Genomic DNA, 24,733 nt, shown 5'->3' with positions numbered 1-24,733 from the left:
GTTACTCTATGGTTAAGGTGTGACACTCGCTGCATTTATATCTGCACTTCCATATCTCTATGGTGCACATATTTCCTTCCATGATATATGTCTCCAAGATAAATGTACATATATCTTTGGTATAATATCTGTGCTGTTGCGTTTATGTATTTTAATATTAAAAATATGTGCTTTAAAACGATTTTTTTCGTTTAAAAAAAAACAATATTTTGTGAATTTTAACCAATGAAAGCCGTTTTAAGGAAAGAGAAAACATGTATTTTATTTAAATACAAGAATGTCTCGTTTAATATTTTACGACCATAGCATCAGGCCAGAAAAGGAGGTTTAGATTAGTCCCTATAAGTTTGACACAAGGAGGAAGAAGCAAGGGGTAAGGATCATTCTTAAATCTAAATGATTTTTATTGTGCACTCTAGAGGCTTGTTTACGATTGAATACTTAAGAATTAACATTAATAATAATTATTCCTGGTCTGTGTTAACGAGTTAAGTGGTTTTTTTTATTGCCACTCGTTTACGCAGAGTTATATTTTAAGGACATGACTAATTCTTAATGTTAATTTAAAGTAATTAATCTTTAACTACCCTTAAGTCAATGGCGCCATCCCTTGCAGATGTGTTTTTATTTCACGGAGTAAACAAAAAAAAGTTTTATCAACATTTTTACACGTGTTTTTTTTTATTGTTAACAAAATATAATATTCGACGCTTGAAGTTCAATGTTTTAAAATTTCACTTTACATCGGAGGTACGCAAACGAAATATAAATCCATTTTTATCATAATTTTAAAGAAGAGATAAATTTTTTATTATAAAAAAATTTTTATTGTAAAATTACCATTAAATTACTTACATTTCACTAAATGACATTTATTGCAAAAAAGTTCGTCTTTTTACCACATAAATTTCTTGTATAAGTACATATACGGAACAGATGCACATGCGTATCAAAATTGTTAATTAAATACAGATGAGTAAAACAAATAAAAAAATATGTTGACATTGGGAAGGGAACAACTTATAAAATTATATTGGAAAACTCTATAGTATCATTAAAAATAAAACAAACAAATTTGCGCTGCGCATATTCCAAATTTAAGTATAATTTCCTAGAGTTCATAAACTTTGTTAAGTAGTAAACGTGTTGTGCATGATAAACAAGTTGTTACTTTATTTTATGTGTGGATAATCATTGCGGTCAAATTAAGCAAGAGCGTTCGCAGAATTCCATCTAAGGAATAGTGTTTGTGTAAGGGGGGGGGGGGGGTAGGAGATAGTATCTCTTTGCTTGATGTTTGCTTCCCAATTCTTTCATTTTGTTGGTAGTAACGTTAAGATTTTTTTTTTTTTAGGATTTAGGAGGGGGTGTACACCCACGCCCATGAAATTAATAATTTTTTCGTATCTGAATTGGCGCCAATGATGCCGCAACACTAGTTTAATTTAACATATATTCAGAACGTTTATGGACTTGGATAGCAGCAATCTAGTGCAGCATCTGGCCGCCGAATGCGCTGTTGTAGTTTTTTGTACAGACGTTTCCGAGTTGCAATAATCCACTTTTTCACTTAGCCCTCAGTTGCTTGTTAATTACTTGCGCCATCGTTAGTAACAGACTGTGTGCGAAGCTATTATAAATTAACTTCAATTAATAAATAAAGGCTTTGTTAAATATTTCATACTTTAATTATATATGTGGACGATACTGCTCTTCAAAATATTTATTTGGTAAGTAGATGCAGTTATTTATTTTTGATATTTTTTTGGTAATTGGTTTTTTGGTTCAGCTCATAAAAGCTCTACACTTTAGGCAGTCCCTTACATTTTTAGAGCTAAAATAAACAAAGCACTGCGCATGCTTAAGGTTTCTCATACCTCATGCTCATACCTTGTGGAGATAGGTATTGACTTAACATGTTTGCCAAAAATACTACACCATAGAATTCCTCAACTTTTATGAACAAATCCATGTAAAATAATAATAAAAAAACCTTACTACTTTTTCCGAAAGTTTAAAATGTAGTCAGTTATATAAAGAAAAAAGGCGAGTGCTTTAAAAGGGCATAAAAAAGCATAGCAATTTTAATGTAGACAAAATTATAAGTTGATAGATGATATAAAAAAACTGTGAAATTTTATTAAAATGTGATATAAATTTTTTGTTTCTTAAAATAAATAATATCCAGAATTTTATATTCATAAATACTGAATTCTGGTAATAATTAAGAAAATTATATTATGAGACTTAACATAAAATTTTCAATATCTCAAAAAAAAGTTTAAAAAGTGAGGGGTTTATACAGTAATTATAATTTTTTTTTTCAATTTCACCTTGTTTCAAATTGAACATCTAGTATTTTTCTTAACACATGTGGACATGATGGTACGGCATGGTCCATCATATGTAATTGAAAAATAAAAAAAGGTAACAAACGTAAAAAAGAAAAAAAAATACAGTCGAATTGAGAACCTCCTTCTTTTTTGAAGTCGGTTAAAAAGTATTACATGAGTTGCATTTTCTAAACTTACATTCTTCGTTATAATTTAATACAAATTTTCCTTCCGATATAAATTGTCATGTCCATCGATACCAGGACGAGTAGTTATAACATATCTTCCAACAAAATGTAAAATGTTTACTACTAAAATTTTAAGATAAAATTTAGTAACATGTCACGTCTCATGACTGTGCACGAAAATGCTTAAGGTGCTGTGAGCGCTTCAAATTATAGCTGGCTTGTGAACTGTGTACTTGACTACAGGCTTGTGCTCGTTTATTGTGAGTCGAGTCATGACAGAGAATGAGCCCTTAGCCACGCCACATAGGCCTTAGAATAAATTCACAAATACAGAGGATGAATATCACAATCGAGGATCCATAAAAACACACAAAGTTGTTATTATTACGTTCAGAGAAATTAATAAGTTGCATTACTATTTTCAAAAATAAAAAATAGAATCTTCTAGCTTAGTAGGCCTGCGTGTTAAATTTATACTAAATGCTAATATATGTTCTACAGACTAGATAAATAAAAACAAACGGAAATTATAGTAGTTTAGAATTTAGTTAGAGAAATGTTTATACTGCCTTAGATAATAACAGCATACAACTGGTTAGATAATGGCAAGCGTGCGTTTTTGTTAGCAGCTTCTTTGTAAGCGTATCATACAGAAACTGCTGCTAAGAAGGCAAGGACAAAAATGTATTGTGTGTGTCAGTCCAGAAATAAAATACTACTCAAAAATATTTCAGTAGAATTCTTTACAAACTGGAAAAATACATTTTTCCAACTTCACTTAAAATCAACTTTCACAAACCCTTAAATAACATTTAATGAATTTGAATAAGTATTATTTTAACGTAAATGTTTTCTTATCGCATATTTTGACTAAATTAGGCCTTGTCTATATTTATTCCTAAACACAATTCTCTTTAATAGTCTGTGTCTTTTAACTAGTCTCAAATTCAGAACACGTTCTGAAAAGTATAACACAAGTGGTACCCATTTACCACCTATCACTTTCAAATACGCACACAATGTTTTACGAACACCGACAATAATATAAAGTTGTTCATAATGGATGTTGACAGAATAACAGTGAAAAAAAGCTACTTAGATTTAACTACTTTTGAAAACTGACAAAGTTTAGTAAGATTACATGATACAAGATAAAATAAGTTTTCAAACTTCTAAATCTCTATCTCACGCACCATTTTAGTTAGTAATTTAATTTTCCTATCTTTTTTTATATTTAAGGGCTGCTCCCTTGTTTAATTTTTGGTTGTTGTTTAGTTGCAAATTTTGTCACCAAATATTTACTTCATGATTATTTGCGAACTTAAAATGTCACGTAAGTGATAATAATTAAGAACTCTAACGTGACTATCTAACACCCTTAGATAAAATTCAGTAAGTCTGGTAAAAAATATCACGAAACATGAAACTCAAAAGATCTGCCACGATAAATTTACAGGAATACTTGTTATAAAATAGTATTGAGAAAAAAACCAACATAACGAGGGAGATATTCATTAAAAACTAATTGTAAAGGCAATCGTAGGAGTAACGGTCTTATGCCTTCCTCGTTGGGACTGAATGATTTCGAAGGCTTTTGAGGGGATCGAATTTTTTTGTTTCCGTTCTTGAGAGTGCGATGTGCATGAACATAAATGTTTCTTATACAGTGGGTTGGGGCCCAGTTGGGCCGCTTTCAAAGTACTTGGGAACTGTGCCGCTGACACTCGTTGAGATTTTAAGAAAAGCAGGAATTTTGAAGACTCGCCTCACGTGTGATGATTATTATTTTTTTATTTTTTTTTATTTTTTTTATTTGCAGAGCTGCGGCCGCGACTGTGCCAGCTGCCGGCCTCGAGCCTGCCTCCGGCGATACGCGGCGCGCTGCGGCGGCTGGACCGCCTGGAGGCGGCGCCCGCGGAGGTCCCAGGGCCGCCGCCGCCGCCGCCGCGCCGCCGCCAGCCGCCGCCGCCGCAGGCAGCCAAGAAGAAGCGCGGGCGTCCGGCCAAGCCCGGCCACAAGACCGACCCGGGTGAGGCTCGCCGCAGTCACTGTTCCCTTCCCTGCTCTCCGGAGATGTGTGACGTCTGCCTCTCAACACAATCGTGATTCACAAAACTCGGGCACAAAATATGAAAAAAAAAAAAAAAAAAAAGTGCCGAGCGTGATAAATATATACGCAAATAATGTTTTCAGATAAAAGCGAAAAAAAAAAAAAAAAAAAAAAAAAGACCTCACATCGGCTTTGAACCTGAATTTAAGGAATTTTATAAAAAAAAATACTGCCCATCTTGTTAAAAATCCATCAAACAGTTAATACTATAAGGTTTCCCCCATTGGCTTCGTTAACCTTCGGTTCGCGCCATACGCCCACAGATGGCAGCACCGTGGTTACACGTTTTCCGTTCCGTGCGACTTCGGTTCCATTCTCGAAATTTCTCCTGCCGAATCCCTTGTACAGAGAGCTAAGATGTTACATATTTTTTAAAAAATCTAAAGACTGTAAGCGTTACTGGGGTCATAAGTGTAACTTGATGCGTATCGCCAGCTTTTATAAGCCTTCTGCACACTCAATTACCGCCAAGTCGTTGAACCACTAGTTAAAGCTTTTTTTTTTTTTTTAGTTCGTTGTTACTTCCATTGTAGTTCCCGTCTATCATGTTGAATTTTTTTCCTCAATCCTTGATTTCAGTTCGTTAGTCACAACTGAAGGTCGGCCCGAGCGTTCGTCATGAATATTCGTGCGTCCGCCATTTAAACGTGATTCGCCATTTTCTAAATGAAGCTTCATTCATCACATTACCATAAACCTCTATTATCTATCTGTAAATTTTGATAGGGTGGTCTTTTTTTCTTTCCTCGCATTCATAAAGTACATTACAATACGAAACCTCACACTTGGAGGGATATTTAATTTTGCCGCACATTTAAAAGTCACACTTTAAACAGTAGACAACCGTTGCGCCTCGCTGTTAACGTCAGACTGGCGCGAAAGGTCCATGACATCAAAACGTTCTTCGCTTTTAGAATGACCCTCGTATTAACAAAACACTACTAAATTTCTTCCTCTCATTAAAACATTAAACATCATAAACATATCTCGAAAATTAACTGATGCCCATGTGCTCCCCTCTTCCACCCCCCCCCCCCCCTTCTTTTCGCGGAAAAATATCTACACTTTTTTTTTTAGTTTCTTGGTCCCTAAATCCCGAAACCACGACAACTCGAAAGATTTTCAAAGGTTAATAATATCGTCGGTCTAATTGGCAAACCTCGTAACTAAACTACATTCTAATTTTACAGGAGAGAAAAAAATTATATCTTGAAACTCCATCCTTAGTACTAGTTGCTACCTCTAAACTGCTAAGTTTTACTTTTTTTTTTTGCTGAGAATGTCAACAATACTGAGGCAAGATGAACACACACTTATGATTGTAATGTAATACTTATATGGAACTGTTACATTTGTTGGGAAGTTTTCTGAAATGGGAAGTGTGTTTCGTTGAAAAATTTCTCGGTCATAAAAACCGGTCCAAGTAGGTGGGAACGGGGAAAGTTATTTTTTTTTAAACTGAACAATTACTGTAACACCCTGATTATTAATATATATATATATATATAAATATATATATATAGCATCATTTTACGAGTTATTGTAAACACTTTAAATGTTATCAAAACTTTTGTCTGAAATAATGTTTGATTCTATCAGCCCGTGTCCCGCGAATGTGACGGGCAATGAATTTATTTCATTCTTATGATCACATTTGAGAGATGACAAGAATGTCGTATTTCTGTGTCTTCACAATTAACATACGTATTTTACGGTACACACAATTATATTTTGTTGAACTTACACAACACTAACTAGGTCTGCATTTTGCATTCATATAGTGCCATATGGTCAGATTCAGGTAGTTAAAAATTACGTGATTTTTCCCCAGTTTTTGAAACGTGTGTACAAACTTTTTTTCCCCAGTAATTTATCCTTAATATTTATCAACAGAACCACCTCATTGCATTGCATCGGCTTCCTCAGAAACGTCTTGATTCAAAATCCCAACTTCCTCCGAGATGTCAGAGTTAAACTGTCAGTTTCCTTCAGCGATGAAAGTGGTATGTTGTAATGCTACAGCGATAACTCGCAAGGAGAACGACAAACACGAGATAAGCCGGAGATAAGTGCGGGGCGTAGATAAGTTCCATGTACGTGAGTGGCGATGATTATGGCCAGAGGCAGAAGGCTCGCCCCGTGTTCGCACTAGCCGATGTTTCCAGCGATCAATCGCTCTTCCAAAAACCACTTTACATTCCCTAGTGTTTGGAACAGGAAAAATAGCTTAACTCACCGTAGAGTTGATGAAAGGAAAAAAAATAGCTTTACGTTCCATAGAGTTGGGGACAGGAAAAATAGCTTAAAGTTCCATAGAGCTGAGGAATTAAAAATATCTGTACGTTTCATAGAGCTTCGGACAGGAAATATTTATTTACGATCCGTAGAATTTGGGACAGAAATAATTTACATTCTGTGTAGTTGGGGAAAGAAACAATCGCTCTACTGTCATGTAGTTGGGGGAAGGATAAATCGCTATACGTTCCGTAGAGTTGGGGAAAGGATGAATTGTTTTACATTCTGTACAGTTGGGGAAAGGAAAAAACAGCTTAATGTTCCATAGAGTTGGGTAAAGAAAAATAGCTTTAAGTTCCATAGAGATGGGGAAAGAAATAATAGCTGTACGTTGCGTGAAGTTTGGGGGGAGGGGGGGGGGGAAACCTCTTTATCACAAGTTTAGTTGGCACAGGTAAAATAGCTTTACATTCCATAGAGTTGGAGACAGGAATACTAGCTTTACTGACAGTATTATAACAGTTTTAGTCGTTCTGACAGTATAAATAAATGCTAAACACCAATTAATATTTCACAGGAGAAACTATTCGTAACAGTCAGTCCCTATTAATAACAACGCATTCCATGAAAGTATGTGCAATGCTGATGATAACCAAACTTCTTAAAATTAAATAATTTAAACAAAATGTAAACAATAACGATTGGAACCAAGATGGCGTTTTTCAATTACATCTTCTTATAAACAAAAGATTGAAATTATCATATGATGCCCTTTATGAAATACACAACGACAATGTATTTCCACGATTCTCGTTTCAAGTTTTACCTTAAAAAAAATTCCGATACATTAACACCAATTTTCATTACAATACAAAGTTGTGTCTGAAACTTTAGCGCTCAATGGCGTGCAACTGGTAACAGAGCACAAAGAAACAAGGACAACGCTAAAGCTCTGTGTTCACAATTAAAAAAACATAAGCGAGTGCACAACAGGCCAGCAAATGACTATGCACACGACCTGTGCAAACATGGGTTCGCAATTGAAACCTTATTGTTAATTTCGGCCAATGAAATTTCGCGATGTATCAAACATCTATTGGTAGTGTTAGTAAATAATTATATTAACTAACAAATGATTTTCCCACGACAACTGAGCAGCAATTTGTAAATACATGTTTTCAACATATAAATTAATTTGGGTTATGTAAAATTTTTAGTTTACCTTTCTACCCACAAAATATATATTTTTTTATATTTACTTTAATTGATAGTACCTTTTTATGAGTAATAGCCAATTATTTTTAAAGCATCAAAATATATCGACAGCTTCTTGCCACGATATTATTGATAATTATATACAGTTCTCTTAGCCCCGCCAAAATGGCATCATACTCTCTCTCACTGACTGTTGAGCCATGCGTTCGCAACAAAAATTAAATATTTTCATTTTCCTCCTATGCACAAGACCTCTCTCCCATGCACACGACCATCCTATGCTTTGTGGTGAATCAATAGGTTCGAAAACATGGCGATCAAATATTGTGCATACGACCTACTGTCACTGTTAAGCTGGTCTCACAATGATCCGCACGTCCTTCATAATATATATTTTTTTCTACTTGGTGGCTGCCAACAACTGTTAAGGCTTATATTTTGAGGAAATTTCTGTTGTGAAGGTTTACCAGTTGGACAACGATGCACTTATAAATGACTAAACCAACTCTAAAACATTAATTTAAATTTATTTTCAACTTACCGTGCATTATTAATTACCTTTGTGCCACAGATAATTTTTGTTTCAAATATAAAATTCAAAACGTGTTCACAGACAAGTTAAAAAAATATTACCTAAGCAGCTTATCAAATAAACAAACTAAAATAACTTTTTATTTAGTTTTTTTTCATTTGTTCTTTTGCGTATAAATTGTGTTGTTAACTTACCTACGAACATGTTTTAAATTTGATATTTGAAACAAAACATTGTCTGAGACACAAAAGTAATTAGGATAATGCATGGAATATTAAAAAAAATATTTTAGAGTTTGTTTACTCATTTATAATAAGTGCTTAACGTGAATTAGCTTGGCTTCTGGGTTGTAGCCGTGTCCTTGGCGGATAATTCGCCGACGTTACCTCAGGTAACTGCTCCCTGATGATGGTGACTGCAATGTCTTCCGAAACGTCAGTGAATTATCCGCCGAAGGACACGGCTACAGCCCAGAAGCCAAGCTACTACTTCAGACAATGGCCGTGAAAGCCTGCGCACACTATTAAGTGCTTAACGTACACGACCGTCAGACTGGTAAACCTTTAAAAGATAAATTGTCTCAGAAATTTAAGCCTTAATATAGTTAGTTGGCAGCATCCAAGTAGAAAAAAAATATCATAATGATATAGCTTTGCTGTTTTTTTTTTCAATGGCATGAATCGTGCATGGGAAAGAGAGAGAGACCAAGGATGAGGGGCAGCAGGAGCACTTACATGCGGGGTGCAAAAATTCCATGCATTAAAATCAAGCAGGTTGTTTACGGGAAAAAAGAAGGATGGTTCTGGAAGAAGAGTTGGACAGAGTAGAAAAGAATCTACCATGCGGAGGGGGTTGGGCACTTGGACATTGCTGTCCGCGTTTATTTCGGTGACACCGCTGAGCAGGTGGTGGTGGCGGCGGGAATGAAAGTCACGTGTGCGCTCCCCCACTCCTGGCAGGTCGCATCGAGCGAGTGATGCTGTGGCGCTTCCTGCTCAACCTGCTGGAGGACCCGCGCAACCGGCCGTGCATCCACTGGGTGCAGCGCGACGAGGGCATCTTCCGCATCCTCAACACGGACTGGCTGGCGCGGCTGTGGGGCCGCCGCCACGGCAACCCGCGCATGACCTACGAGAAGATGGCGCGCGCCATGAGGTAGCTTTTTTTTTTTTTTTTTTTTTAAACCTAGTTAGAACCTTTGAATATATATACTGTATTGAAGTCGCCAGCCCAGGTTAAAATTTTTAATACGGTTTTGAGGTAGTTGGTTAATTCACCGCCGCAATCGCCACCATCTCTAGGGCTTCGACTTGTGGTGGTCCCTAGCGGACGAGTGTCGAACTCTTAAAACTCCCCTTCCCCCCACCCCTTGTTGAACGACGTTGAGCTGCAGTGAATGTTGTGTGGGAGGTGCGGGGGAATGACAGCGGGCGACAGTGCTGCGCTCTAACGCGTAAAAAACTACCGAAGACAATACAGGGCGTTACGGCAGCGCACTGCAGCGGTGAATTTCCCAAGCTGCTCATCATACGCTCCTGAAAAACGTAGAGTAAATCCTATCCACTCGCGACTTCTATACAGTATATATATTCAAAGTTAGAACTAAGTGTGTTTGAGAGGGGTCCGGGTTAGTGCATCCCAGACCGAAGCCCATACGCTCCAATCATGCAGGAGGGGTAGCATGCTTCATGTGCTAGGAGGGACATTGGCCAGCCATGGCAGCGATTGGCACCATGACCAACTCCCCTAACTGACTATTCTAGACTAAAAATAGACAAGTTTTGGCTAAGGAAAAACCTTCATAGACACAGGGAAAACCCTGGGCACTTACATGCGGGGTGCAAAAATTTCATGCACTAATATCGAGCAGGTTGTTTACAGGAAACAGAAGGATGGTTCTAGAAAAAGAGTTGGACAGAGTAGAAAAGAATCTACCATACAAGGGGTTGGGAACTTGGACATTGCTGTCCGCATTTCTTTTGGTGACACTGGTCGTTTTGGGGGCGACTTTCGTTGTTTCCCGCCAGGCTGCCAGCCAGCCTATACTTACTATATGTATATTTATTTAGAGCCCCGCTGGGCTAGAACACGTCCGTGGTGTCTGTGCCTAAAAGCTGTAACTGAAATTATATATAAAATTAATACTTAGACTATTCATGACAAACTGCCAGCAATACAAATCTTATGGACGGAATTTTCGCACCAGTCCGCAAGGTTGGGCGAGGTTGGGATCTGGCCTCGGCTGCGCAGCGCGGCTGTGATTGGCCGGCTGTATCCATGATTTTACGGATAACCCAGGGCGTGGAGTCAGGAGTTAGGAATCCCCAGTCGGACGGCGCGCTCGTGACCCGGTTGAAGTCACTTTCAAAACCTCGCCATCGCCGCGTGGTTCCGCCCGAAACGTTGCCGGAGATGGTGCTTGACCAAGTCTGGTGATGGTTTGTAAGTGTGGGTTAGAATCTCCGTTTAAAAAAAAACGGTAACATTATTAATAAACAAAGTCATTTAAAAATGTTTCCACACTGCAGACATTACACTCCAGCCAATGTTTTGGGCGTCTGACCAATATGGCGCAACAATTAGACGAAGGAAAAATAAAAGGCCTTCACACACTTACCGTGGCCAACACCTGCCCCAGGGGCGTGCTCCGTCCGTCAATCACGTGACCTGCAGCCAATGAGATGGCCTGGAAAATTCATCCGCCCGTCCGTCAAAACCTTACCAAGCTTTAACTTTCGACGGTCGGACGAATGAAATTATAACCTCAGAAATGTCTGAAAGGCATTGTCTTTATTTAAAAAAAGTGTTTTAGTTTGTTTATTTGTTTTGGTGCTACTGTTTTGTACACGTTTTAAGTTTAATATGTGAAACAAAAATTTCCTGAGACACAAAAGTGATTAACAATGCATGGTAACTCGAAAATATATTTAAATACAGATTTTAGAGCTTGTTCAATAAGTGCTTAGCGTACAAGATCGTCAGTGTGGTAAACCTTTACAACGGAAATTTTCTCAAAAATGTCATCCTTAATAGTTAGTTGGCAGCAGCCAAGTAAAGAAAATATAGTGACGGACTTGCGGATGATTGCGAATCTTTCGGCTTGTTGACGGACGGACGGTGGACGGATGGCGAACGGACGGGGGACGAACGGACGCGACTGATCATTGAGAGTCCAGATTAACTTTTGACGGACAGACGGACGGACGGATGGATGAAATAACCTCCAAAATGTTAGCGAGATACCTGTTGCCGGCAACATTCACCATCTCATAAGGTTTATAAGTTTGTTTATTTTATTAGCTGCTCAGACTTAAAGTTTTTATCCTGTATTTGAACAAATTTCTAAATTTGATGTTTAATTCAAAAACAATTGCTTGAGCCATAGAAGTGTAAGAAATTACGCATGTAAATCTGAGAATATATGTTTTAAAAGTCAGGGCGGAAAAAAAGAGTTTAATGATTTATAAGTTCTTAGTATTCATGATTGTCAACCTTTACAAGAGAAATATTCACTTTTATTTAAGCCTTCTAGTCAGTTGGCAGGATAAAAATGGACAAGTATTTGACGGACGAATGGATGCGACGGATTACTGAGACCCCAGTCTGTCCGCCATCTGTCCGTCCGTCCGTCGAAAAGCGGAGCGATTTACAATGATCCGTTAATGCTGCCAACTGACTAGAAGGCTTAAATGTTGGTGAAACTTTATCTTATCTATTTTGATGATCATTAAAGTTAAGCAATTCTAAATCATTAAACTAAGTTTTTTTTCCGTTCTGATATTTATTTATATATTTTCAGATTAGATACGTAATTTATTACACTTCTATGGCTCAGGAAATTTTTGTTCAGACGTCAAACTTCAAACCTAAGTTAAAAACATTTAATTGAAGCAGCTAAGCAAATAAACCACTTATAAACCATTTAATGTAGGAAATGTTGCTGGTAATAGGAATCTTGCTAACATTATAAGGTTATATATTTTATCCAACATCAGAAATTAAAGCTTGGTACGGTATAGACCGTCGGGTGAAAGAAAATTTTCGGGCCATCTTATTGCCTGCAGGTCACATGATTGACGGACGAATGAGATGGATTATTGTGAGTCCAGTGTAAAACAGATGTTTCACGACCAGGTTTTACTGTGTGTGTTTTGCAACAAGGTTTGGGGAAATGCACTTTTCTTGCGTGCATTGTGCTTAACTGTCCATAATTAACATTTAAAAATCCTTCTAATACCTACATTCCTTAAAGATGTGAAAGATTCCATTGTCGACAGTAAAAAATAAAATAGTGATTCTTTATCGTTATCGAAACCGTAGCTGAGACCAACCTTATCAGTTTAACCATCAAGTTCTGCGACAGAGGCTAGCTGTTATCTACAAAGAAACAACGGGGTTTTAATACCCAATAACGTTTTATCAGATTCTATCTTATCCGAGCAGTGAAAGTTAGTTTGTAATAATTGCCAGCGTAGTTTTGTTCGTGAGATTAGATAGGAATATTTCTCACGGACACCCATAATCTAGCAAGAAGGATCCTTGAACAACAATTTAAGGTAGAGATTGACTCACGTTTGTTCCTGGAAACATGTGTAAAACAAATATGTTTAAAATATAAACCACTGAAAATAAATCAGAGTAAATATTAAAAGAAAAACTCATGGGCGAATGAATGGTTTCTAGGTGCGTAGGAAGTGAAACTTCACAGACTGGTTGTAGTTCTTCGTCAACACTCTAACGGCACTTCACAGAGCGCTGAAACTGCCATCTTTGTTTACATACACATTTCTCACCAATCAAATTACACGGAAATAGCTATGCACCTGACGTATTCAGGAAAATGAGGAAAAGGAAACTTTCGTGGCTTAGGGTGATAGCAATCTGCAACATTTTTCTGGTGTAATATTGCAATATCAAAGAAAGTCGAAATCGGGATACCTGGTTCAATAGTTCTCGAATTTACTCCCAATTTTCTATACTTGCAATCTCTTTAATAATCTCTTTGTTATGAGACGTGAAAACCGATATACATGCTTATTAAATAGTTAATTGTGAACCATAATTTTGAAATAGCATGTTGTTCTTAATATTTTTATACCTTTCAGTAAAATGTTTACAGTGAAACTTTACTTTTTTTTATCAGTTTATGAAAATATAATCATGTTCCCTTGATTGACATTATTATAAATATAAAAAATAGAATAGGATTTTAAATATTTCAAAATAAACATTAATTGAATTCAAATATTTTGAATATAAATAAATTAAATCCTAATATAACGAATCAACTAATTTTACAAAATTACATTAACTAAAGCAAAAAAGAGTAAAACAATGTTTAGATACAACGCAAACAATGATATTTGGTTCATATCCAGAGTTACATTTTTATTAATAATATTTCGTATTACTTAATACGTATATTCGCAATTGTACCTATGACCGACCACACCACAAGCTGTCACTCAAATTCTTTCAGAAAATTTGCCACTCCCATTCATCTCACTGCTGCAGGACTTTTTACCCTTATCTAGTTTATGTGTACGTTCTTATCTCTTCCTGCCCGGTCTTAAAAGTAAACTTTACTTTTTCTTATGATAAGAAATGTGAATGTGCGAAAAATGGAAAATGTTTTTAAGCGCTTGGACGAAATGTGTTTTTATGGTCTAAAATTATCGGAATTAAATAAAATATATATTAGAAAAAATATATTTCAGCAAAAAACCTCCAGAAAGAAGAAATGCAAACGAAATGTTTATTGAAAACTTGAAGATAGGAGCGTAGTTTTTTTTTGTATGAGTAAATTAAAATATTAATTTAAATTGTGATTTATGTATGACTAGCTGTGATAACATACTTCACACGGCTGGATAAATAGTTTTAACAGAACAAGTTTTATTTAATAATCGCTATAAAAAAACTAATGTCGAAATCAATGTTGCGTGTCCGACCCATCGATACCCCAAGAGATGGTTTGCATATTGAAAATAAATATAGCTGTTTTTTCGTGATGTCCTTGAACAGCGTGCATACAGAACGGTATTCCACGCTCAGGGAAATATGTACTGCTGACGTTGTCGTGATGTATTAAACCTTTAAAACATGTAATCCACAATACAGTCAGTTTGGTAGTTTTTCTCTGGCTTTCCATAGAAATATTGCTAAATCTAACAAAACCTAGCCTATGGCAGCCGTTTACAGAAATGTAATTACAACTAAGATAAAACAATATCCAAAACATTCAAACTACACTAAATCTTAAGTCACGTGTTTCGTCGCTTGGACAGTTTTGGAGTTATTTTACTTTACCCACATCACAAACAAGATACGCGTCTCTTTTCTCCTCTCCAGAACACGCTATATTTCTGCTTTGCATCGGTTATTTGAACAACCCGTAAAATTTAGTTGTGTGTAAAAATCACAAGATTACATCACTGATGACATTACTATGTTCATATGAATATTTAATTAGATACATTTAATAAGAATATTTTTACATATTTAACGATTTATTATAATATTTATTAACGTTTAATTAATTAATTAAATTATTTTTTAAGCATTTTAAATTTTTATTTACTATTTAAATGACCTACTTCTTCTGATTAAATTATTTACTTCAATGGTTATTAACATTTTGTGTATTTGTTTTTTACAATTAAGCTACTCATTTTTATTGAATGGTTTACTTGGCTGATTGAGTGACTGATGACGTCTGCCCGCGACAGGACGTACTACCGCTCGAAGGTGCTGCAGCCTGTGCCCAGGACCCGCAACCTGCCGCGCAAGCTCATCTACAAGTTCAACCCGGCGGTGATACACAAGGACTCCAAGCACGCGCCCTTCAGCGACCGCGGCCTCAACTACAACACGGCGCCGGGCTCCTGACGGTGGCCCCACCGACCGCCTTCTTATTTATTCTCCGCCAATAAACCTTTTTTGTACGCAACCTCGCCGTCTCTTTCTCTCTTATTCACCTCCCGATCCCAACACGCCTGCTCGCTTGGGGAGGATTAGACCCCCCGCCATCAGGGGCGCAACAACTAAATTTCCAAAGGGGGGGCAATATACTTTTTATAAAGAATCATCGATCCCCCCGGTCCTCCCCCCGCAAAATTTGTATTTCAAGGTGGAAAATGGTGCTATTTAAGCAGTTTTATTATCTAAAAATTGATTACACAGCACTCTCTTTGCCCCCGTTTGCCCCCACTTCAAGGTTTCAGAGAAGGGGGGGGGGGGCAAAATACCCTTGCCCCCCCTGTTGTTGCGCCCCTGCCCGCCATCTTGCAATCCATTTCCCTATCCCTACTTCATATTATAAACGTTAAAGTGTGTTTGTCTGTTTGTCCTTATTTCACGCAACGGATCGACATGACTTTTGGCATATATGTAGTTTATGGGCCGGAGAGTGACATAGACTACATATAATCATGAAATTAAATCCCAAAGAGAGTGAAAAAGGGTTCAATTGAAGTTTATGAGGAAATCATTGGAGGTAGGTCATAGACACACAAACAGTGAGTTTGTGTCATTTCTCTATGTCCGCCACACACTGTCATGTAGTTAGCTGTGGCAACTTCCTGTCATTCTCCTAGGCAAAACCCATTCGCTTAATGGAGCTCGCGGCTGCTAGCGAACTAAAGGCACTAATCATTTAGAACTTTGTCAATAGATGGCGTTGCCTTGAAATTGTAACGCGCTATCGTTTGGTGCATCCGTCACGTCTTGCCTAGGGGTTACCTGTCTCCCCAAAAAATGAAACTGAAGATTGGCGTCCCGGTTTCGCTTATGCGTAGCCTTGATGCACCGAGATTGTGCAATAATTCGGACTTTAAAATCAAAATTCCCCGTTTTGCAAGTGTATGTCATGCAGATTTGAAACCCGGTAGTAATGTTCCTTATATTATGATGTGTTTAGCCCGGGCAACGCCGGGTACTTCAGATAATTAAAAATATTTTTATACCGCTTGCAATAAAACTTACATGCTATTTTTTTTATATGGAATATGACTTACCTGCTACGTGTTGAAGTCAACACTTGCTAACTGGTGTGATTATCATGACAGTTTTAGGATTATAAAAAATCTCATGTCTATTTGTGACCGCCGATGACAATATGCCTAGCCCGGTTATTGGCAGACCAACAAAGATAGTAATTTGGTTACTACCAAATTTGAGAAGCTCTAAATAACATAAATGATCTCTGAATATATGTTTATAATTATTGGTGGTGAATCGAAAACAATCAGTAATACATTACGTTAAGGTTATCCACTGTATTATTAACAAACACAAAATTATACTTTATTGTTAATCTTAATTTTCATTACAATAATAACTATATTTAAGAATACATATACATATACAAGAATATATATATAATATATATACATATATATACATACATATACACACACACACACACACACACACATATATATATATATATATATATACATATGTATTATTAACAAACACAAAATTATACTTTATCGTTAATCTTAATTTTCATTACAATAATAACTATATTCAAGAATACATATACATATACAAGAATATATACATATAATATATACATATATATACAAGAATAACTATATTCAGTAGAAAAGGTTTAAAAGATTAAAATTGCACAACCTGTGTAATAGGACACCTCTTCAAATAAAAATTTACTATTTATATTGCAATAATATATTGTAACTTGATATTACAAATATTGCTATATTCAAATGTAGCAAAGTTTTAACTTATTTTAGCTCAATCGGGACTCTTCGGTTAGTATCTCAGGTTATATGGGTGTAAGTAGGTGAATCAGACATAGGATTGATAAACTGCTATTGGGTTATGTACTGTTACTAATTAGAAACTTTTGGAGTTGAAAAGATGTAACAAGTTCTCGTAGTTCATAGTTACCTCAGAATATGCCGCAAGTTAAGGACAATACCACCTTAAGATAGGGTATTTCAACTATACCGTGAACTGCGCATCTCAGTGACTACATTCGTAATGACGTAGTGATGTCCTAGTTCTCGATCTTCACGACGATGGCTCCACAGGAACAGCGGCACTCAGTGTATACGGCTTGATGTTGAACAGGTTCCGATGTGGACAGCGATTGGTAGTTGATGGGTCTCCAAATCGGTGATTCTTGATGACGACGAAGGACAGTTGTTCACGTTCTTGATAATGATGTAGTTCTTTACTATCCTCGATGACGACTATGTAGTTATTGACTATCTTCGATGACGACTATGTAGTTATTGACTATCTTCAATGACGAGTTTGTAGTTCTTGATGAATATTGGCAGCGATGAACTATAAGTTTTATATAATTTTTAGAGTCGTATATCTCGAAGTCTCAGTCAAGTCTGCTGCTTATCGTTTTCTTTTTATGCTCACTGTTCGAATTCACCATTCCTAATAAAAACCCTCCATCGACCAAAAGCAAGAATAGAGGAAATAGGCAAACAAGTACTTAAAATCCAAAGATATCGTTGTCAAAATTTACTATCAAGTATAATGAAAAGAAAAAGAAGAAAGTTCCCCAAAACACAAGTTGTGGCAATACTACACAAATAATTATATACAAATTTTGAAATTAAATAAAATTATCAATTACTATACACTACTGGTTGGTTTATATGTTATTTATGGAAACCCAAACGGACACAAAAATACAAACGACTGCTAATTATTCTAGGTGATCATCCACCATAACCTTTACAAATAAATAAAATTGAAGTGCCTGTCTATGATATTTTAAGTTACAAAATAATATCTTCCGTTACGAAATTAAATACCTAAACTAAATCCAACATTAGAAATTGGTTGTCTGTAAAGTCGGTTTACGGACGATAGTTTAACGTGACAACGTCATAACAAAACATTGATGAAATGATTGCATACTTTTATGAATAAAATTGAATCATTTTTATTGAATTATCACTATTTTGTATGGATACAAAGAAGGAGTGAAATGAAATCTACAATCTAATTGATAAATTTACTTTTATTTGCACTCATTAATTCATATATGTTTATTACTTTAACGAATAGATTATTTTAACTATAACATTTGTACATGTTTGCTATTTAACTTCTTCCAATCGGTGTTATTCTGTTAAGGATAGAACGATGATACGAAAAGTAGGAAACGAAAGGGAGTGTTTCAAGGATGATTTGAAGGAAAATGGCTTACCCAACACCAAGATGCAGTCAAAAATTATATTTGCGCCACGGACTCTGCAGCAATGCTAGGAGGAACGGGCTAGCAAAGAACAATGAAAATGTTACATTGAAATGCATGAAAACAGAATTACGCCACGGACTCGGTCGCAATGCTAGGAGGTTCAGGTTAGCAAAGAGCAATATAAAATGAGCGTAACGGGACACAGCGAAACGGGACAATGTGCGTAACGGAACACTTTATCGTGCGTGCAGCCGGTGTTCATCGATTTATTAGACGTTGTCACGTCAAAACCATTTTGGTCAGTATGAAATGATTGAACTAAAAAAACTGATGTTGCTAAATACGTCAAATTAAAAAAGTTTAGATAGTAGTATCCCCAGTAAATTTGAATGTTTATTTTTCTGTGTTATATAGTATTTGGTAATACCTCAAAAGGTTCCTAAGATATGATGATTACTACATTCCAAAATCTAATATCAAGTACCACTAATTTTGTTTTTATTGCTAGTTAAAAAGAAAAAAAAAATACAATTGATTTGTAAATTAATAAATGAAGATCATATACAACATGAGTTTTCGTATTATTTTAATATTGTTTTAAAAATTGTTTTAAGTTTTTAAATATTATTTCAGTGTTTTCCTCAACTTCGGAATAAGTAGGTGAATGATCATGTATAAATAGCCTGTTTTCCAGTTAGTGCTTCCACTAAAATGTTTGTGCTTGCACTTGAAATTTAAGTAATGGGCTAAAAAGTATGACTGACACGTGTGCCTTATATAATGAATATGATACTTATATTTTCCTTTTAATTTTAATATTGGTTACAAATTATTTTCTCCTAAATTTGCGTTCGATTTTTGTATCAAAGGAAATTATATTGTTTTTTATTTTTTTTAAGTTCCGATGTTTATCTTCCAGTAAATGTATAGCATTGCCAAACATGTCACAAGTTGTTTGTCCGTCAAGATATTATATTAAATTACATTTAATCAACAATTAGGTCATATGAAAATTATGAAACAACATAAATATAAATTACGAAACAGCACCTAACATTCAGTGCTTCAAACAATTCACATTTTCATATTAATTTACACATTAACACAAACTTAATTGTGACATTTGTTGGAAATATGCAAAACATAAATGTGCTGAAAATTGATTTTAAGTAAACTTCTAAGACATGTCCAGTAAAGAGGCGGACTTGAACCTCCATCTAAAATGCAGCTGATATGCGAGACATAGGTCAACATTCACAACAAAAAAAGTAACAAAGGCTCATACATAGAGACATGCAAAATTCGCGGATTCATTTCGCGATAGGCTAGCATCAAAACAACTATACCTTCGTACCGCTTCTGCGATTGGCCCAAATTTTATCCGGGAAACTGTAAGCCAATGGGAAACACTAAATCAAGAAAGTGCCGAATTACGGACAGCCTAGTTCAGACGTCTCACGCGTCAGTAGCCAATGAGCAGGTGTCATTTCCGAGAGTATTTAAAGGACTGTGGAGTCTATCCTAGAGGTCAATGAATCCGCGAATTTTGCAGGTCTCTACTCATACATAAGCGTTGACTTTTTCGAAGCTCGAGTTAGTTATCAACTCTTTAATTGGCTGGTTGGCAAAGACGGAATACTTTGATTTCTGGTTATGACTTGAGGATGCTGTGTCGATCGTGTCCGGGCGTCTTGCAACAACTCTCGGGGGAAGCTGCTAAGCCTAAGGCTTGTCTTCAGCTGCAGCCTCTGCTGGTCTCTCCGGCCTGTCTTCGGCTGCAGCCTCGTCCACTCCGCCAGGCGTCTCGTCCGACGCGCCCTCGGCCGCCGCCTCGGCCGCTTGTTCCTGCCTGACGGCCCTCCAGAACTGCCTCATCTCCTGCACCTCGGGGTCGCGCCGCACCAGGTAAGCCCTGAAGGCGGCCTGCAGCACCACGCTCGCCTCCTCCGGCGACCACAGCCACGACCTGGGGAAGAAGGGCCGCGGGTGGTCCGCCAGCCACTCCCGCGCGAACGGGATGTCGTAGACGTCCGTCCAGCCGGCGAGGCGGCGCTCGGGGAAGCGCGGGTTGCGGTTCCACAGGTGCTCGGCGACGCGGTCCAGCCCGTCGAACACGCACCGCCGCGGGTCCGCCACGCAGCCCCAGTCGCGCGCGCCGAACAGGCACGCCTCGAGCGCCGGCAGCAGCCAGGGGAACACCTCGCGCTCCAGGTACGCGACGGCGGAGTCGCCCTCGTTGTCGGGGAGCTCCGGGTACTCCCGCGTCTCGGGCCACACCCGCCGCCTCAGCGCCTCGCCTTCCGCGCAGATCTCCTCCCACAAGGAGGACCCCTCCTCCGCCCGCTCCAGCTGGCCACGCGTGTCGCGACGTGCGAACTGCGACCACCACATCCTTGATGCCGCCAGCCGCGTGGAACCACACGTGGAAATGTCACCTATGGTGTCAACTTGGACTGAATAATAACATTTGCATATTTTTCTCTTTGCAGCAAACATGAATCAAACTGTTTAACTTTGTTTTCTACAAGCAGACACTAGACATTATTATTTGTGTCAACTTCTATGAGTCTCAAAACAAAAATACTAAGGGAAGCCTTCTTTTCACAGACGAGAGAGCCACACCCGAAGTTCCCCGAAGTTCATGCTCGCTTTTTTTCCCCGTATCTTTAATGTAGCTATCCTAACCAAATCAACCGTCCACAGTGTTTTAAAGTATTTATAATGTAGCTAACCTAACCTAATTGGCCATTAGTATCCTCTTATCAACACATTTACAATAAACAAAAAAAAAAAAAAACGAAGATGCACGATCTGGCGTTTGGCTCTCTCGTCTGTCAAAAGGCTTCCCAAATACTAAGGACTCCTAGGTCCGTTGAGCTTTTTTTTTTTTTTTTTACAAACCTTGCAAGGGATCTTTATAACGTATGGATTAAAATATACACACTTTTATTCTGAAAACAAGAAGAGAACTGCAGAACTAAAATTTAAAAAAATAGAAAAACCTACACACATTAATTAATTACGCACCAAGAATAATAAGACACACTTAAACTCATTTAGTAATACCAAAAGACTATTAGAAAATCTACAAGTCACAAAGACTTTTCAAAAGGCCCAAATATTTACTTTCGTTGAACTTTTTTTTTAAAAAAAAAAAAAAGACAAATAAACACTTGGTACTTAAGCCATTAAATACGAGAAAAATATTTTAAAATTGTAGCAAGTATCGCTGTTCCGCGACCGGTTTTGATTTCAAATTCCCTGACATTATTGAGGCAACCTGTTTGCAAGCTCAGCATGATGGCGCCAGCGTTATTGCGCAGGAAAACGTTTAAAGGTTAATTACATGTCAAGTCCAAGTTACATGAAGGTCAATATTCGGGCATGTACAAAAAAGACTTTGTAAATCGTAGGTTTCCTTAAGACTAAATGAGATAATCAATCCAAATAAAGCCAATATTGATAAAACAGACGAAACTAAAAAGGCTTTTTTTTATAAGAATATTTAAAGAATAAAATCGACATTATAACAGTAGTATAAAGAAACAGCGTCATGTAGTTTCAGTTTCACTACACCTACTCTGACCCAAAATAATAATAATAATAATAATAATAATAATAATAATACACAGCATGACCCTCAGAGGTAATGCTATCATCTTAGTTCCAACAATGGCGGTATAAGTCCATGGAATGAGTGTCTGTTATAAAGTTTAAGTAAATATGATTAGCCATTTGTTAATGAATTTGATAATGTACATAGTAATAAAGTTATATATATGTATATATATAAGTTATTTCAACACCATTTTTCTGAACTCCTTGCAGTAATTTTTGGTACCTATAATAAAAAAATATTTTAGAAAAAGTTTTAGAAAATATATTCTAAAGTTAAACCAAAAAATGCAATGGATTTGATAATATGCACGCTAATAAGTATTTATTTTTTTTGGTCCTTCAACCCCTGTTTTTTTCCACCTTTTGTATTAATGGTTAGTTGAATCAAAAACTGTTCCAGACAAAAGTTTTAGATAATATTTATACGCATACAATAAATATGAACAGTTTTAATAGTGTTTATAGTAAGTAGAAATAAAAATCGACATTTATTTGCGCCAGACGCAAGGTCTATATGGATGAATGTGAAAATTTGTTTGGTTTAAACCCCGGTTTTCCCCAGCACTTTTGTAGTGGGCATGATGGTTACTTGTATCAAAAATGTATTGATATGTATATTTATAAAGCTCACAATAAATTCAAACAGAATTCATAGGTTATATATATATATATATTTTGTCTTTCGAAACCTGTTTTTTCCACCCTTTACAGTTTGGTTAGTTGTATCAACAAATGTTTCAAACAAAGTTTTAACATGTAGACGGATTACAATAAACCTGAAAGGAATTGACAGTGTACATAGTAAGTACGTTATGCATTTGCTTTGTAACTCATTCTTTTTTTTTCAACTCCTTTCAGTAGGTAACCGTTGGTCGTATCAAAAATTGTTTCAGTTAAAAGTTTTAAATAATACGACGTATGGCAATTAAATAACCGGACTGTTGCTACAAAACATTTCATTGATCACCAATTACATTAGAAATGTACTCTCCTTGCCAATCCCTGCACCGCTCCATACGAATTTTCCATTGTTCAGAGCAGTGCTGGAAACCACTTTTGTCAGCTTGTTGAGAACCTTTGTCGCTTTTGTTTTCACCGCTTCCATGTTGTCAAATATTTTTCCCTTAAGCTACGATTTGACCTTAGTAATTAAAATAAAAGTCACAGGGGGCCAGGTTGGACGATTAGGGTTGGTGGTCCAACATGTTGGTGCTGTATTTCGCAAATAACGCCTTTACAGACAAGGTGGAATTGTTTTGGTGAAGCATCCAGGACTTGTTCTTCCACAAATCGGATCTTCGTCTCCTCGGTCGTTCACGAAGGGCAGTCAAAACGACGTAATTATGTTGAGTGACTGTCTGTCCGAGGACCCAGAGAACGTAGACATTTCCGCGCTTGAAATAAAAAATAATCAAGGCTGAGATTTTTTTTTTTTTGCCATAGTGAGTTTGGGCTACTCCAATGCATCGATTGGTGCTTCTTTTTTTCAGGATCATAGGTGAAAAACCGACTCATCACAAGTAATCACTCTGACTAACAATTGAATCGGTCATTTGAGAAACGTCATGAGTCCATTTTTATGGAAAATGAGTTATGACAAACAAAGTAAACAGAATGCAAAGGCCGAGCATTCCAGCAAGAAACGGCATGAGTCCATGATATATCCTCGGTGCTAGGCGCAATAGAATTGTTTTGTGAATTGAGAAACGTCACAAGTCCTGGACTTGTGACATTCTCTTCTGAACGAAAAGTCCTTGACTTGTGACGTTTCTCCTCTGAAAACCATAGATTGCCACTGGCCATCCACCCCAATCTTGCCTGAGCATTAACTCGGAAAATACAGCAATGATGAAAGATCCATTACACACTCTACACCACTCCCCCTAAAAATATACTAATTCATCCATTAGGCCCAGAATATACATATTTGGACCCAGTCAAAAATCCAATCCACATCAAGAAGCTTGAAGATATCACAAAACTCATCAAATACATCCCTAATGAACATTCAGGTTTTTATCAAGAAATTTTGGAATGGCCAACAGCAACTGGAGCAACAGACGATTCGTGAAATGATAAACTTACAAGCTAAAAAAAGAGAACTAAAAATGACTCCGTATGTATTTCAAAAGTAAAACATGGAAACGTATTTTTCATGTTAAAATAATGTCAGTATAATAATACAAGGTTTTTTACGTCTTAAAATGATGTCCGTATAATAATACAAGACCTTTTTTGTGTTTATGTTATTAAAGTTAGTATTTTCAGGGTGTAATGTCATCCAAAACATTATTTCAGCTTCATAATAAGATG

General features: G+C 36.8%; 2 protein-coding genes across 5 annotated transcripts in view; one reads left to right on the top strand and one right to left on the bottom strand.

Moving 5' to 3' along the window:
• The window catches only part of LOC134531788 (uncharacterized), a 79,071-nt gene extending 63,509 nt beyond the window's left edge, over window positions 1-15,562 (top strand). For all 4 annotated transcript variants that reach the window (XM_063367713.1, XM_063367714.1, XM_063367712.1 and 1 more), the window contains exons 5-7: window positions 4,341-4,550; window positions 9,573-9,768; window positions 15,342-15,562. In XM_063367713.1, the coding sequence (XP_063223783.1) occupies window positions 4,341-4,550; window positions 9,573-9,768; window positions 15,342-15,501 (566 nt within the window). In that variant the 3' untranslated portion in view covers window positions 15,502-15,562. The remainder of the gene's footprint in view (window positions 1-4,340; window positions 4,551-9,572; window positions 9,769-15,341) is intronic.
• Window positions 15,563-20,524: 4,962 nt separating this feature from the next.
• Window positions 20,525-21,193, bottom strand: LOC134532262 (IQ domain-containing protein K-like). The gene has a single exon (XM_063368682.1). The coding sequence runs from the start codon at window positions 21,191-21,193 to the stop codon at window positions 20,525-20,527; it is 669 nt and encodes a 222-aa protein (XP_063224752.1).
• Window positions 21,194-24,733: the final 3,540 nt, after the last annotated feature.

Source organism: Bacillus rossius, chromosome 5 (genome assembly GCF_032445375.1).
Source record: "Bacillus rossius redtenbacheri isolate Brsri chromosome 5, Brsri_v3, whole genome shotgun sequence".
Taxonomy (NCBI): Eukaryota; Metazoa; Arthropoda; class Insecta; order Phasmatodea; family Bacillidae; genus Bacillus; species Bacillus rossius.
This window is presented reverse-complemented; position numbering and strand designations above follow the sequence as displayed.

Bases quoted from the DNA above. Each gene is read 5' to 3' on its own strand.
- LOC134532262 (XM_063368682.1), bottom strand. From the start codon at position 21,193: ATGTGGTGGTCGCAGTTCGCACGTCGCGACACGCGTGGCCAGCTGGAG.